Source organism: Pseudopipra pipra, chromosome 6, assembly GCF_036250125.1.
Source record: "Pseudopipra pipra isolate bDixPip1 chromosome 6, bDixPip1.hap1, whole genome shotgun sequence".
NCBI classification, from domain to species: Eukaryota; Metazoa; Chordata; class Aves; order Passeriformes; family Pipridae; genus Pseudopipra; species Pseudopipra pipra.
The window spans coordinates 908,160-919,761 of NC_087554.1; the positions used below are offsets into that span (position 1 = coordinate 908,160).

Sequence of the window (11,602 nt, forward strand, 5' to 3'; positions counted from 1 at the left end):
CACCCCGCCTCTCGCCCCGCCCACTGCCCGCCGTGGCCCCGCCCCTTCACCGCTCCGCTCATTCACGCCCTCCCTTTGCCCCGCCCACTGCCCGCCGTGGCCCCGCCCCCCGCCCCGCCATTGCGGTTCCGTGTCCGGCGCGGGGTCACCGCGATGGCGGCGGCGGGAGCGCGACGGGCCGGAGGTGAGGGGGGACCGGGGACGGGACGGGACGGGCGACGGGGCACGGAGCAGGGGAGTAGCGAGCTCTGCCTGCTGCTGGGATGAACGGAAAGAGCTCTGCCCGCTGCTGGGAAGGAAGGAAGGAAGGAAGGAATACGCTCTGCTGCTGGGATGGAGGGAAGGAAGGACGGAAGGAAGATGCTCTGCCTGCTGCTGGGAAGTAGGGAAGAAAGGAGAGGAAGGAGCTCTGCCTGTTCCTGAGAAGGAAGGAGTGAATGAAAGAAAGGAAAATGCTCTGCCTGCTGCTGGGATGGAAGGACGGAAGGGAAGGAAGGAAGATGCTCTGCCTGCTGCTGGGATGGAAGGAAGGAAGGAAGATGCTCTGCCTGCTGCTGGGATGGAAGGAATAAAGGGAAGGAAGGAAGATGCTCTGCCTGCTGCTGGGATGGAAGGACGGAAGGGAAGGAAGGAAGATGCTCTGCCTGCTGCTGGGAAGTAGGGAAGAAAGGAGAGGAAGGAGCTCTGCCTGTTCCTGAGAAGGAAGGAGTGAATGAAAGAAAGGAAAATGCTCTACCTGCTGCTGGGATGGAAGGATGGAAGGGAAGGAAGGAAGATGCTCTGCCTGCTGCTGGGATGGAAGGAATAAAGGGAAGGAAGGAAGATGCTCTGCCTGCTGCTGGGATGGAAGGAAGGAAGGAAGGAAGATGCTCTGCCTGCTGCTAGAATGAAAGGAATAAAGGGAAGGAAGGAAGATGCTCTGGCTGCTGCTGGGATGGAAGGATGGAAGGGAAGGAAGGAAGATGCTCTGCCTGCTGCTGGGATGGAAGGACGGAAGGGAAGGGAGGAAGATGCTCTGCCTGCTGCTGGGATGGAAGGGAAGGAAGGAAGATGCTCTGCCTGCTGCTGGGATGGAAGGAAGGAAGGAAAAAGTTCTTCCTGCTGCTGGGATGGAAGGAATGGAGGAAGGAAGGAAGGTGATCAGGGTCTCCACTGTCGGCTCCTGGCCCTGGTGTATCCCTGCTGTGCACCCGATGGATGAGCCCTGGAGCTCTCCCTGCTGCAGAGGTGAAAGGAGCCGCTCAGATCTTTCCCAGTATCAGCCTCGAACAGCCCAAAAAGGAGAATCAGCTTGACATAGTTTTTCCCAGGCTGGTATAAACCGTTCAGCAAAATCCAGGAGATGGTGGAAACAGAGACTCCATCAGCCTTCCCCTTCCTAGCTGGGCTGGGAAGCTTGTCAGGGCTTGGAAGGGGCTGCCTAGGGAGGTGGTGGAGTCCCCATCCCTGGAGGTGTCCAAGGACGTGGCACTCAGTGCTGTGGGTTGGGTGACAAGGTGGGGATCAGGCACAGGATCTGGGAGGGCCTTTCCAACCTCAGTGATCCTGGGATTCTGCAAAAGCCCAGTAACTGCTGCCTGTTTTAATTCTTTTCCCTGTCTCCCTTTCAGCCTTCCTGCTTTCGGCCGCGGTCCGGCACCGGAGTTCCCAGAGCACGTCGCTGCAGGAAGGGTGAGGAGTCATGTCACTGTGCCTCTTCCCGCCTGGAATGCTGATCTAGAGTCATGTCACTGTGCCTCTTCCCACCTGGGATGCTGATCTGTCTCAGTGGGGTGGGGAAGGCAGCTGGTTCTCCTTTGGGAAGGAAGATTGTCTGCCCCTTGGTCACTCTGTTGCTTCCCAGTGTTTTGGACTCTACCTACCTTCAGTCACCTTTCCCAGAAGGATTCTTCCCTTTTTTTTGTTTTGTTTTGTTTTTTTTTTATTTCTATCCCATCCCTGGAAGTGTCCAAGGCCAGGTTGGACAGGACTTGGAGCCACCTGGAATAGTGGAAGGTGTCCCAGCCCATGGCAGGGGGTGGGACTGGATGAGCTTTAAGATCCCTTCCAATCCAAACCATCCTGGGTGTGATACTCAGTAAATTCCAGACTTGCAGCACAGTCAGGTGGGATTAAGGGCCCAAGCACTGCAGGACACCTGGAAGCTCCAGGCTTGGCTGTTTCCAACACTTTGGGAGCTGCTTGTTATGCCTTTATTCCATTCCTCGTGTTGGAATGGACCGAGTGCTGCTGGCTGCCACCAGGAGGGGACACTGCAGGAGCAGAGAATTCCTGCAGCAGGGAATAGCAGGATGTACTGTTCCCTCTGCGGGAGGCAGCATCTTCCCGCTGATCCTCATGGATCAGAGATCCTTGGATCTCCACCTCTGGCACGGCACCCCCAAATCCTGCCTAAACCCCACGAGGCCTCAGTGCTTGTGGTCATGTGCTCACAGGTACCGTGAGTTCCTGTTAAACTGAAGCCCTTTGGGATGTTTTGCTGGGTGTTACAGAGCAAATCAGTGGAATGCAACTGATTTTGAGTCAGTTTTGCCAGATCTCATGTTCATTCCTGAATGTTTTTTGCAGCTGGTGCATCCTGTGTTGTTTATACAAAGCGCGGGTCTCGGCACGCAGGAAAACATGAACCACCCACTCATGGTGGGGATGGTATTTGCTTTTTCCTTTGGGATGGTGCTGACTAAATTTAGTAAATACTATGGTATTTACTTAATCTGCTAAACGTTCAAATTTCAGAAACCAAGGCCCTTGTGGTCATCTCGGGGACTTTTTCCAAGGCAAATCTCCCTCCTCTTGAAATCTAAGTTTTTGGTTTTGTGGTATCACGGATTTTTGCTTAGCTGTTAACTGTAATCTGATGCCTTTTGGTCAGGTGTTTGTGAGTAAAATCCATTTCTACTCCACTCCTTTTACCTTCTTTCCTCCCCCTGTTTTACATCTCTTGGCAGTATCTGCTTGCTACAGTGAATTTTACCTTGTCATTTGCAGTCTTGTTGCCAAAACTTCCCTGTCTTCACCTCCGTGGCCTGAAGTGCCAAAACTTCCAGATCCAGTGGAAGAAGCCAAGTATCATGCAGGTAAAAGTCTCAAGTCTATTCCTCCAGCATTGCCTTGATGCCTGATTGAGCATAGATCCTGTTGGAGCTAGTTTGTGTTATTCACATTTTTGTCTTATTTCTCACACGTTTTAGTGACACTGGAATTGTGCTCCAGCTGCTGGTTTTGGAGATTTGGGTACAATATGATTTGCCTTTAGTTTATGCTTGTGGCTTGTAGCATTCCCAGAGAAATCTTACCTGATGTGACACCTGGCAGGACACATCACACAATATCTGAAGGAAAAAAAAACAAAACAAAAAACCAAACAGAAAAAGGCATGAAGCAAGCCTTTTTTTGGACAGGAGAAACCAGTTATTTTCCATTTACTGGCTAAATCAAAGCCAGCAGGAGCAGTTGGATGGTGGGCACATGGAGAGCTGGTGTATATTTTTGCATAAAACAGAACATCCAGCCAGGAGGAGCAGTTGGATGGTGGGCACAGGACAGACCTGCAGGGATGGGACATAAGGAAAGGAGTTCCACGTCTCCTCACAGGCTGTTTTGATCCTGATTTTTACCTCCTTTGTGCTCCTGGGATCGTTCAAGTGACAGATGGGAGTCTGTCCCTGTGTGTGACATAACCCAGGAGTGAACCACGAACGGCTCAGTTTGAGTCCCTGGAGCCCTGTGGGGAGCAGGGGCCCATCCCTGATGGATTCTCATGGGATCCCTCCTGCTGCTGATGAGCTTTGCATCGTTATCTCCTGGCTGGGCTTATCCAAAGGGAACAGCAGTGAGAGCATTTCAGTTCTGCCTTTTATTTCCTGGTGGCTGTGGATATTTTAGGAAGGGTCGCTGCTCCGTGTGGCGCCGAGATCTAAGCCAGGAATCACTTGATGTTTCCTGGCACTGGAGGTGTTGGAAGAGTTATCAACAGCTCTTTATCCTGGTGGGAGCTGCAGCAGCTACTACTACCCTGCAAAAATAATTCGTGTTCCTGCCTCTACCTTTAACAGTTTGTATCCTCTGGCTTGAAACTTGGACCCTTTCCGAGTGTTCCTGCAAGGATTGGGTTGGGTTTGCCTGGCTGCTGGATTCCTGTCTGTCCCAAAGGGATGTTCTGTTTACATACCAAGAAAAGAAAAGATCCAGCCACTTTTTAGGACAGTGAGGCAAAACCTGTTTTTCTGAGCAGCCCGGGAGGGTGGGAAGCTGCTGTTTGGCAGTGGGATGGTGTCATTGAGCAACACCTTTTGGTGTTCCCATAAAATTTGGGTTTGGAGATACTGCCCAGGAAGCTGATCACGGAAAGTGTTTATCCATGTGCAGGACCTGGTTTCTGGTATCTGTCCTGCTCCTGGCACCACTCTGTGGGCATGTGGGGAGAGATTTTTTTCTGGGAAAGAGGGAGGGACAGCTCTCTCTTGTCCTTGCTGCAGGTACAAGTTCCCAGGCCAGGCTTTGTAATATGCTAGAGCCCTTTTCCCTGGTACTTTGCCAAGCCCTTCCCGATGTTCCTGCATGCTTTAGACACTAGTCAGTGGCTGGGCTGTTCTGCATATTACTCGAAAATGGAGAGAATTTGGAGGAAATCCTCCAAATGCAGGCATCACGGACAAGAGCTTTATATCCAAGTACAGCAAGTTTTGGGATACCTGAGGAATAGGCAGAGAGTCAGCAGTGTAGAGTAGCTACACAGTGTCTATACCAGATGTTTACTCACGTGTGGGTTTGCCAGCACCTAAAATACAAATAGGGCATCGATTTTTAGGAAAGGGGATTTTAAGATTTTAAGAAAGCACCCCTGGAAAACAACACTGCCGTTGATCCTTTGCTGAAAGATTCCCGGGAGATGAGAGTTCTGGGGGGGGGAGAGCAGAGTGGCTGGGTTAGTATTCACCAGCATTTCCCACCTCCCTGGGGGTCCTGCCCCGCTCCCTCCCCGTGGTTTGCCAACAGAGCTGGTGCAGAAGGTGAACGGGATGATCTCGGCGGGGGAGTACGGGCGGCTCTTCGCCGTCGTCCACTTCGCCAGCAAGCAGTGGAAGGTCACCAGTGAAGACCTGATCATGATGGACAACGTGCTGGAGGCTGAGTGTGGAGACCGGATCCGGCTGGAAAAGGTGATGCAGGTTCCCTGCGAGCAACCCCTCGAGGCAAAAACCCACCGCCGGTTTTAAACCCGCGTCCCTGTGGGATCTCCCGCCCTCGCTCCAGCTCTTTGCTCTGTTCCAATCCCTTAGTTTCGTTCCAGTTTCAGTTAGTGATAATATGGTTGTGATTTCTGTTTGGCAGAGTCGTGCCAGGCTCTGTGGGGAGACAGATTTTTGTTGTCCAAACTTCTTCCAAAAAAAAGGGAAATGACAGTTGTTGTTTCCAGAGACAGCAGCGAAAGCCTCTGTTTGCCTTGAGACTCCAGCACCTCAGATCCCAGAATCATTTAGGTTGGGAAAGACCTGTAAGATCACAGAGTCCAACCTCTAAGTCCTTGCAGGGCTCCCAGGGGGATTGTCACTCCTCAGGGCTCTGCAAGATCCTTATCTGACTGGGCTGGGTGGAGGTGGAGGGAGAATTGCCAGGATCCAAATCATGCCTTTATCCTCAGCCTTGGATACCCAGCAGGATCTTGCAGAGGGCTCATTAATCCAAACTGGAAGGAAATATTGTGGAGTGGGATTCTGCTGCCTTCATGTTCTTGTTGGTTGTAAGAGCTAAGCAGGTAATTAAGGAAGTTTTTGTGCTGGTCCACTGCTTCAAAGCCCAGTTTTGAGGCACCTTTTTAGGGGTGTCCTCAGCTGTGTCCCACATCCCTGTAAAACAGAGAGGAGGGACTTGTGTGGTGTAGCCAGCTCAGAATGCAAAGGCCTGGATGGGAGTGAAGGTGAGAACTTGCCTAACACCAGAACCCTTTGGGGATTTTTCTGGCAATTTCTGGTCTAAAACCAGAGTGAGAACTTCTCTGGACCATTTCTGTGCAGGTTTTAACAGCTGCCAGAGGATTTGGGGGGGAAAGGAGGCAGCCTGGGAGAAATGGCTCTCCATGTGGCACTTTGGGACATGATTTAGGGGGGACTGTGGTGGTGCTGATGGTTGAACTCCACGACCTTGAAGGTCTTCCAACCTCAATGATTCTGTGAAACGCTGCCTCTTCCCACTGCATCCTCTCTTATCCTGCCTGTTCCTTGAGGTAGTGACTGAAATGCCCCAAATCAGCAGGTCCCTGGGGTGGTGAATCCTCCAGATGTTCATTTCTTTATTTCCCATCTTGAGGCCTTATGGAGGAGAATTAGGCAAATGTTTCTCCACTGGGATTTGCAGCAATTGCTATAAAAATTGCTGTAAAAATCCAATGGTTTAGGAGCTGCCATTTGTCCAGATCCCACAGGAGGCGGGTTATTCTTCATCCCTGATTGCTTTCCATATTTTTTTACAGCTGCTGTTGAGCCAGGACAGAGAGGTTCAGTGTGTTCTGATCATGGAGAAAGATACTTTGCAGTATGTTTTAGTGGGATGAGCTCTCTGGAAGACTAATGACTCTTGTCTCTTGCCTGTTAACAGCTCTCTCCCCACCACCCCTCTAGTTAGTGTCAGGTTTGAAATGTGGGAAGGCCTGCTGTTTTTAAGCAGCCTGACTCCTTTATGTCTGTAGGATTTGGAAGGTCCTGTTTGCATTTCTCTTGGGACAACGAGCAGTGATTTATGGCTGATCTGTTTTCCCCAGGTTTTGCTGGTTGGTGCTGACGACTTCACGCTCATTGGAAGGCCACTGCTGGGGTAAGATGCTTCATAAAGGAATTATCTTACATTTTTGTATTTAATTGTAGCTTCAGGGCTCTGCACTCCCTGAAACTGGGATTTATCAGCTCTTTTTCCCAGCCCATTTGAAAGAGTCACCAATAAAACAGCTCACCAGCCTCTGCTGACTCTCTCCCTCCCCAGTGCCCAGAGAGCAGCAAGTCCCAGTCCTGAGGTAACTGGGGGATATTCACCTCAGTTGGATCTTTTTCTCCTTGCACAAACTACCAGGAAATCTTGCTCTTCAACCTGTTCACTCCCTTACCCTAATTTTGGTGGCAGTCATCTTGAAAATACCCCAGAAATCCTTTTCTGTCCCTTAATCCGAATTGGGTTTTTAACCTGTTTCCTTTTGCCCTTGCCTTGCCCCAGCAGGCCTCAATCTTAATTTTTAGTGTTCCTAATTTTCCCTTCCTCTCAGTCACATAATCCAGCAACCAGAGAACTTGTGGGAAGTTTATCCCTTGGCACTGTCTCCTTCCCAGTGCTGTAGGACTTGCTGCACAGAACCCCTTGGTCCCTCCGTGTTTTCCTTCCCAAAAGGAAGGAGGATGTGAACCAGGTGTTATTACTCAGCAAAAGCAAAGTCCTGACCTGTTGTTCTCCCTGGGAAAGGAGGTTTTAGTGGGAAAACACACAGGATAAGGAGCATTGCAGGTGCTCAGAGTACCTGGAAGCCCTGGCTGTGGGCTTGGCTTTAACTGTGGCAAAGAACAGCCAGGTAAGGAGGGACTTGGACACCTGGGAATTATTTCTTGGTGGCTTTTAGGTTCAGGCTAGAAAAACCACCTGGTTTTCAGGTGGTTTCACTGCTGAGTCTCTCTCAGAGGCTGGTGGTATTTAGGAGTTATTGGTACAGTTATGGCTGAGGGAAGGGAAAAGAAGAAAGAGAGGGAGAAAGAGAAGAGGGAAAGGGGAAGGGAGAAGGGGGAAAGGAGGAGGGAAAGGTGAAAGGAGGAAGGGAAGGGTGTCACCAGCAGGATGGACTGCAGTTTTCCCACACAATTCCCTGAACCACAGACACTTTGGAGAGGAGAGGCTGGATGAGATCACAGGCAGTTTTGTTTTTTCTGTCCTTTTGTAAATAAACACCCCAGTGAGTGCTCACAGTGCCTGAGACACTTCACCCCCTCAGCTCCCAGACGTTTGGGACAGCTGGCCCTGCTTTGTTCCTCTGATTCCTCCCGGGATGACACTCCTTTAAACCCCCAAAAAACAGCAGTGCCCCAACCCATATCTGCGTGGTGGAGGCTATTCTGGGAGAGCTCCTGGCTGGCTCCTGGAATCCCTGGAATCCCTTGGGCTCCCTGTTTGTCCTGGTCAGTGGATGCCCTGCCTGGCACAAGGGCACGAGCCCGTGTTAGACCTGAGAGGAGGGGAAAGGTGCCTCCATGAGAAAGTCTGGCTTGTTTCTGGGCAAAACACAGCTGATGGGGAATTTTTCCCTCTAGGTGAACCTGTTTCTGCTCCTCCCTGCCCGTTTTTGCAGTGGAAATGCTGAAGGCCACGGAGCTGTTCCTGTCACAGCCAGCCAGGCTGGGATTCAGTCCTGCAGGGAGCGAGCTTGGCAGCTGGAATTATGACCTCCAAGAGTTATGATCCCGTGGGGTTGTAGCCTGCCTGGATCTTTTTTTTTTTTCCTCTGCCTCATGACAACACCTTTCAGCCCAGCTCAGATCCATGAGATTTCAGGCATGGGTTTCTTTTACCTCCTGTAAAAATCCCACCCCCGTGCTTTGCCATAAAACATTTTGCTGCTGAAGGCAGCAGGCCCAGCTGTGTCGGGCTCTGGGAAATGTGTGACCCCCTTCTTATTTTTATGGACATTCCAGTCATACCTAAAACATTTGATAGAGATTTTTATTTTTTTCTTTTTTTTTTCCTCGGGCTCTGTTTGGCTCAGAACTTTTTTTTTCTGCTCACGTGCTCTTCACCAGCAAGTTGATTTCTGCTGTGCTTCAGCCTCTCACCAGCAGTTCCTGGTGCTGTGTCCAACAGAGAAGGACTCACCATGGCCTTGAATCCAGGAAGTTTAGCTCCCAAATTACAGTGGTAAACCACGGCTGTGAGTGCATTTTACTCTCTGGTTTCTCCCTCCAGCGTTTCAGGGCTTGTGTGTGGTTCAGCAGTGCTGAATCTGGATCACATCCTGGAGCTGGGATGTCAGGGTCACCCACTGGTCTCTTAAAATCTAGATCTTTTTTTCATCTGTTTTCTTCTGGGTTAGTCACTTACTGCAGATATATCGGTTTCCTCCTCCCTCCACGATTCAATCTCTGATTTAATCACACCCCCGGCGTGGATTTTAAGAGGGATTGTGACTGTCTGAAGCCTTTGGCCTCTCAGTGACCTTGCTGGAGCAATTTAGGCTGGATGGGCTTCCCCCTCTGCCCCCCCTCCAGCGCAGACAGAGCAGTTTGTCAGCAAAATGATCTTTAAATGTCTTCCTGTGGCAAAGTTAACGAGCTTTTAATGGCATTCTGCAGTGCTGTGCACGGAAGGGTGGCTGCTCCTCCTCCCCTGCGGCTCTGACTAAACCCCCCCTGGCCAGAGCTCCAGTCTGGCTCTTTTTTGGAGATTCTCACCTATCCAGAGAGGAGGAGCTGTGCAGACAGGGAGCTGGTCCTGCCTCCACCACCTTGTTTTCCAGATCTGGAGTTTTTCAGAGAGCAGCTGGACAGCCCAGAGCTCTTTTATTTTTATTTTTTTTTCGGGGGGGAAGGAAGGAGGGGGTTTTCTCTTCTCTGAGCTCTGCAAAGCCCTGGGTGGGCAGGAGGTGTTGGTGTGTGTCCAGTTACTCTGGTTTTACTCACCTGTGAAGGCAGTAAAGGCTGTATTCCCTTGGTCTCCACGCTGAGGGAGGAAGGGTGTGTGCTGGCTGGGAATTGTTGTGTGCACAGATGAGATCCAGCAATAATTTGAGCCTTTGAGGGATCTCACCTGAGCTCCCCCAGAGCAGTACCTGGAATCCTCAGTGAGTCCCCATCTGCTCTTCCAAACTGGGCTAAACAAACAGGACAGACCAGGAGTGGGAGGCACAAGGGGTGTGTGGGAGGAGAAGGGAATTGCTCCAGCAGCCACTGGCTGTTGTTCCTGCCAGAAACAGTGGGATGAATCCCAGGGCACTGAACGTTTGCCTTGACTTCCTCAGGTGAGACTTTTTTTTCCAGCTGTCTGTGATGCTTTAGAGAAGGAGGAAGGACTTGTGTGGTGACCAGGAGACGAGGAGGAAGGATTTCTTTTATTGACCAGGAGAAGGGGCTGTGGGTGGGGTTGAACCTGTCCCAAAAGCAAAGCAGGACACGTGAGATCACCCGAAGGTGCCAGGGGAGTTTTATCTTGCTACAATCCCACAAGTTCCTGCAGGTTCCTCTCACTCAGGTGGAGTGATCTCATCCCTCACATGACTGGCAAGTTCTGCTCTGTGAACTGTCACATCACCTGAGCCAGGTACAGCACCTGGAGGCTTTTGGGTTTGCCTTTGTCCTCCCACGGTGACTCTCCAATTTCCACGGATCTGGGCTGTGGAGGCAGGATCTGGCTCTGTCAGGCAGAATGTGTTACCCCTGTGTCTCTTTTCCCAATAGAAGGGGAAGATTAAAAGCATCACTTTGTTATTTAACTGCTTTTTAAGGAAAGACCTGGTCCGTGTGGAGGCCACAGTGATTGAGAAGACGGAGTCGTGGCCCAAAATCCACATGCGCTTCTGGAAGAGGCACAACTATCAGAGGAAGAAAAGTAAGAGGGAAAGGACACATCTCCTTCCCTGCTGGCTGGTGCTGGATGTGGGAGGGGGAGGTATTATGGCACAAGGGTCTGAGGAAGGTTGTTGAGGGGCCCAGCCCACTGCCCCCAGTGTGCCCACGGAGCACCAGGGTTTAATATCCCCTCAGTCCAGCACCTTGTGTTCCCTGACCTTGCTGGCAAGAAACTTCCTGGGCTGGAAAGCCATCCTGTTCTCTCTTCCCAAAGCCTTAAAACGTTGGATGTGTCGTCACAGGTACCAGCGAGCCTGGACAGGGTCCTGTGGCAGGTTTTGGTTGCCAAATGACTCTCCCTTCTGTGAGAGGGGGGGGAAAATTATGGCTGTTTTTGTATGGAATGGATGGTAAAGCCTTGACCAGACTGCCCCAGTCCCATGGGAGCCCTGGGACCGGGTGGGCACTGGCTTTGTGCTGTCACCTGATCCTGATCCTTTTTTCTTTCCTCTTTTCCTTCTTTTCCAGTCATTAGGAACCCCCAGACCGTCCTCCGGATCAACACCATCGAAATCTACCCGTGTTTGTCCTGATTGATTGGGGGGGGAAGGTGTGGCTGGGAATCATCATTGCTCCAGGCAATCATGGAAACAAAACTGCCTCAGCATTGGAAAGTTCTGGACCTGCTGCTGCAGTGGGAAATGGAAACTTCTACGTGCTGTCTTTTCAAAATAATGAAATATTTTTTTGAACTGTCATTTCAGCCTCGGTGGTTTTTATTTGCCAGGAAGTTTTAAACACCTGGGATCCATGGCTGGCTGCCCAGCCTCTTCGTGCCTGGTGCATCCTTTTGCCTCCACACCTCTCTGGGAGCTTTAGGAATTCAAGGCTCTCAAAAAGCTCTGGTCGTGTAATTCCCGGCATTGTGTGGCTTCAGGGAATGCCCACAGCCCACGGGGCTGAACTGTGAAACAAGGTGACTGCAGGGCCCCAAATCTACTCCCAGATGGTGGCAAGTGGTGAAAATCCTTCTTAAGGATTGGCAGTGGGAAATGGAGCTGGAAAATTGC

The 11,602-nt window shown here is 51.0% G+C and overlaps 1 protein-coding gene across 1 annotated transcript; it reads left to right on the forward strand.

Annotated features, from left to right (window-relative positions):
• The first annotated feature begins 63 nt into the window (after nucleotides 1-63).
• Nucleotides 64-11,344, forward strand: MRPL21 (mitochondrial ribosomal protein L21). Its single transcript, XM_064659896.1, is given in 7 exon segments — nucleotides 64-184; nucleotides 1,611-1,671; nucleotides 2,989-3,077; nucleotides 4,999-5,162; nucleotides 6,761-6,813; nucleotides 10,469-10,572; nucleotides 11,061-11,344. Coding segments are annotated over 7 exon segments (771 nt in total). The 5' UTR covers nucleotides 64-153; the 3' UTR covers nucleotides 11,330-11,344.
• The last annotated feature ends 258 nt before the right edge of the window (nucleotides 11,345-11,602 follow it).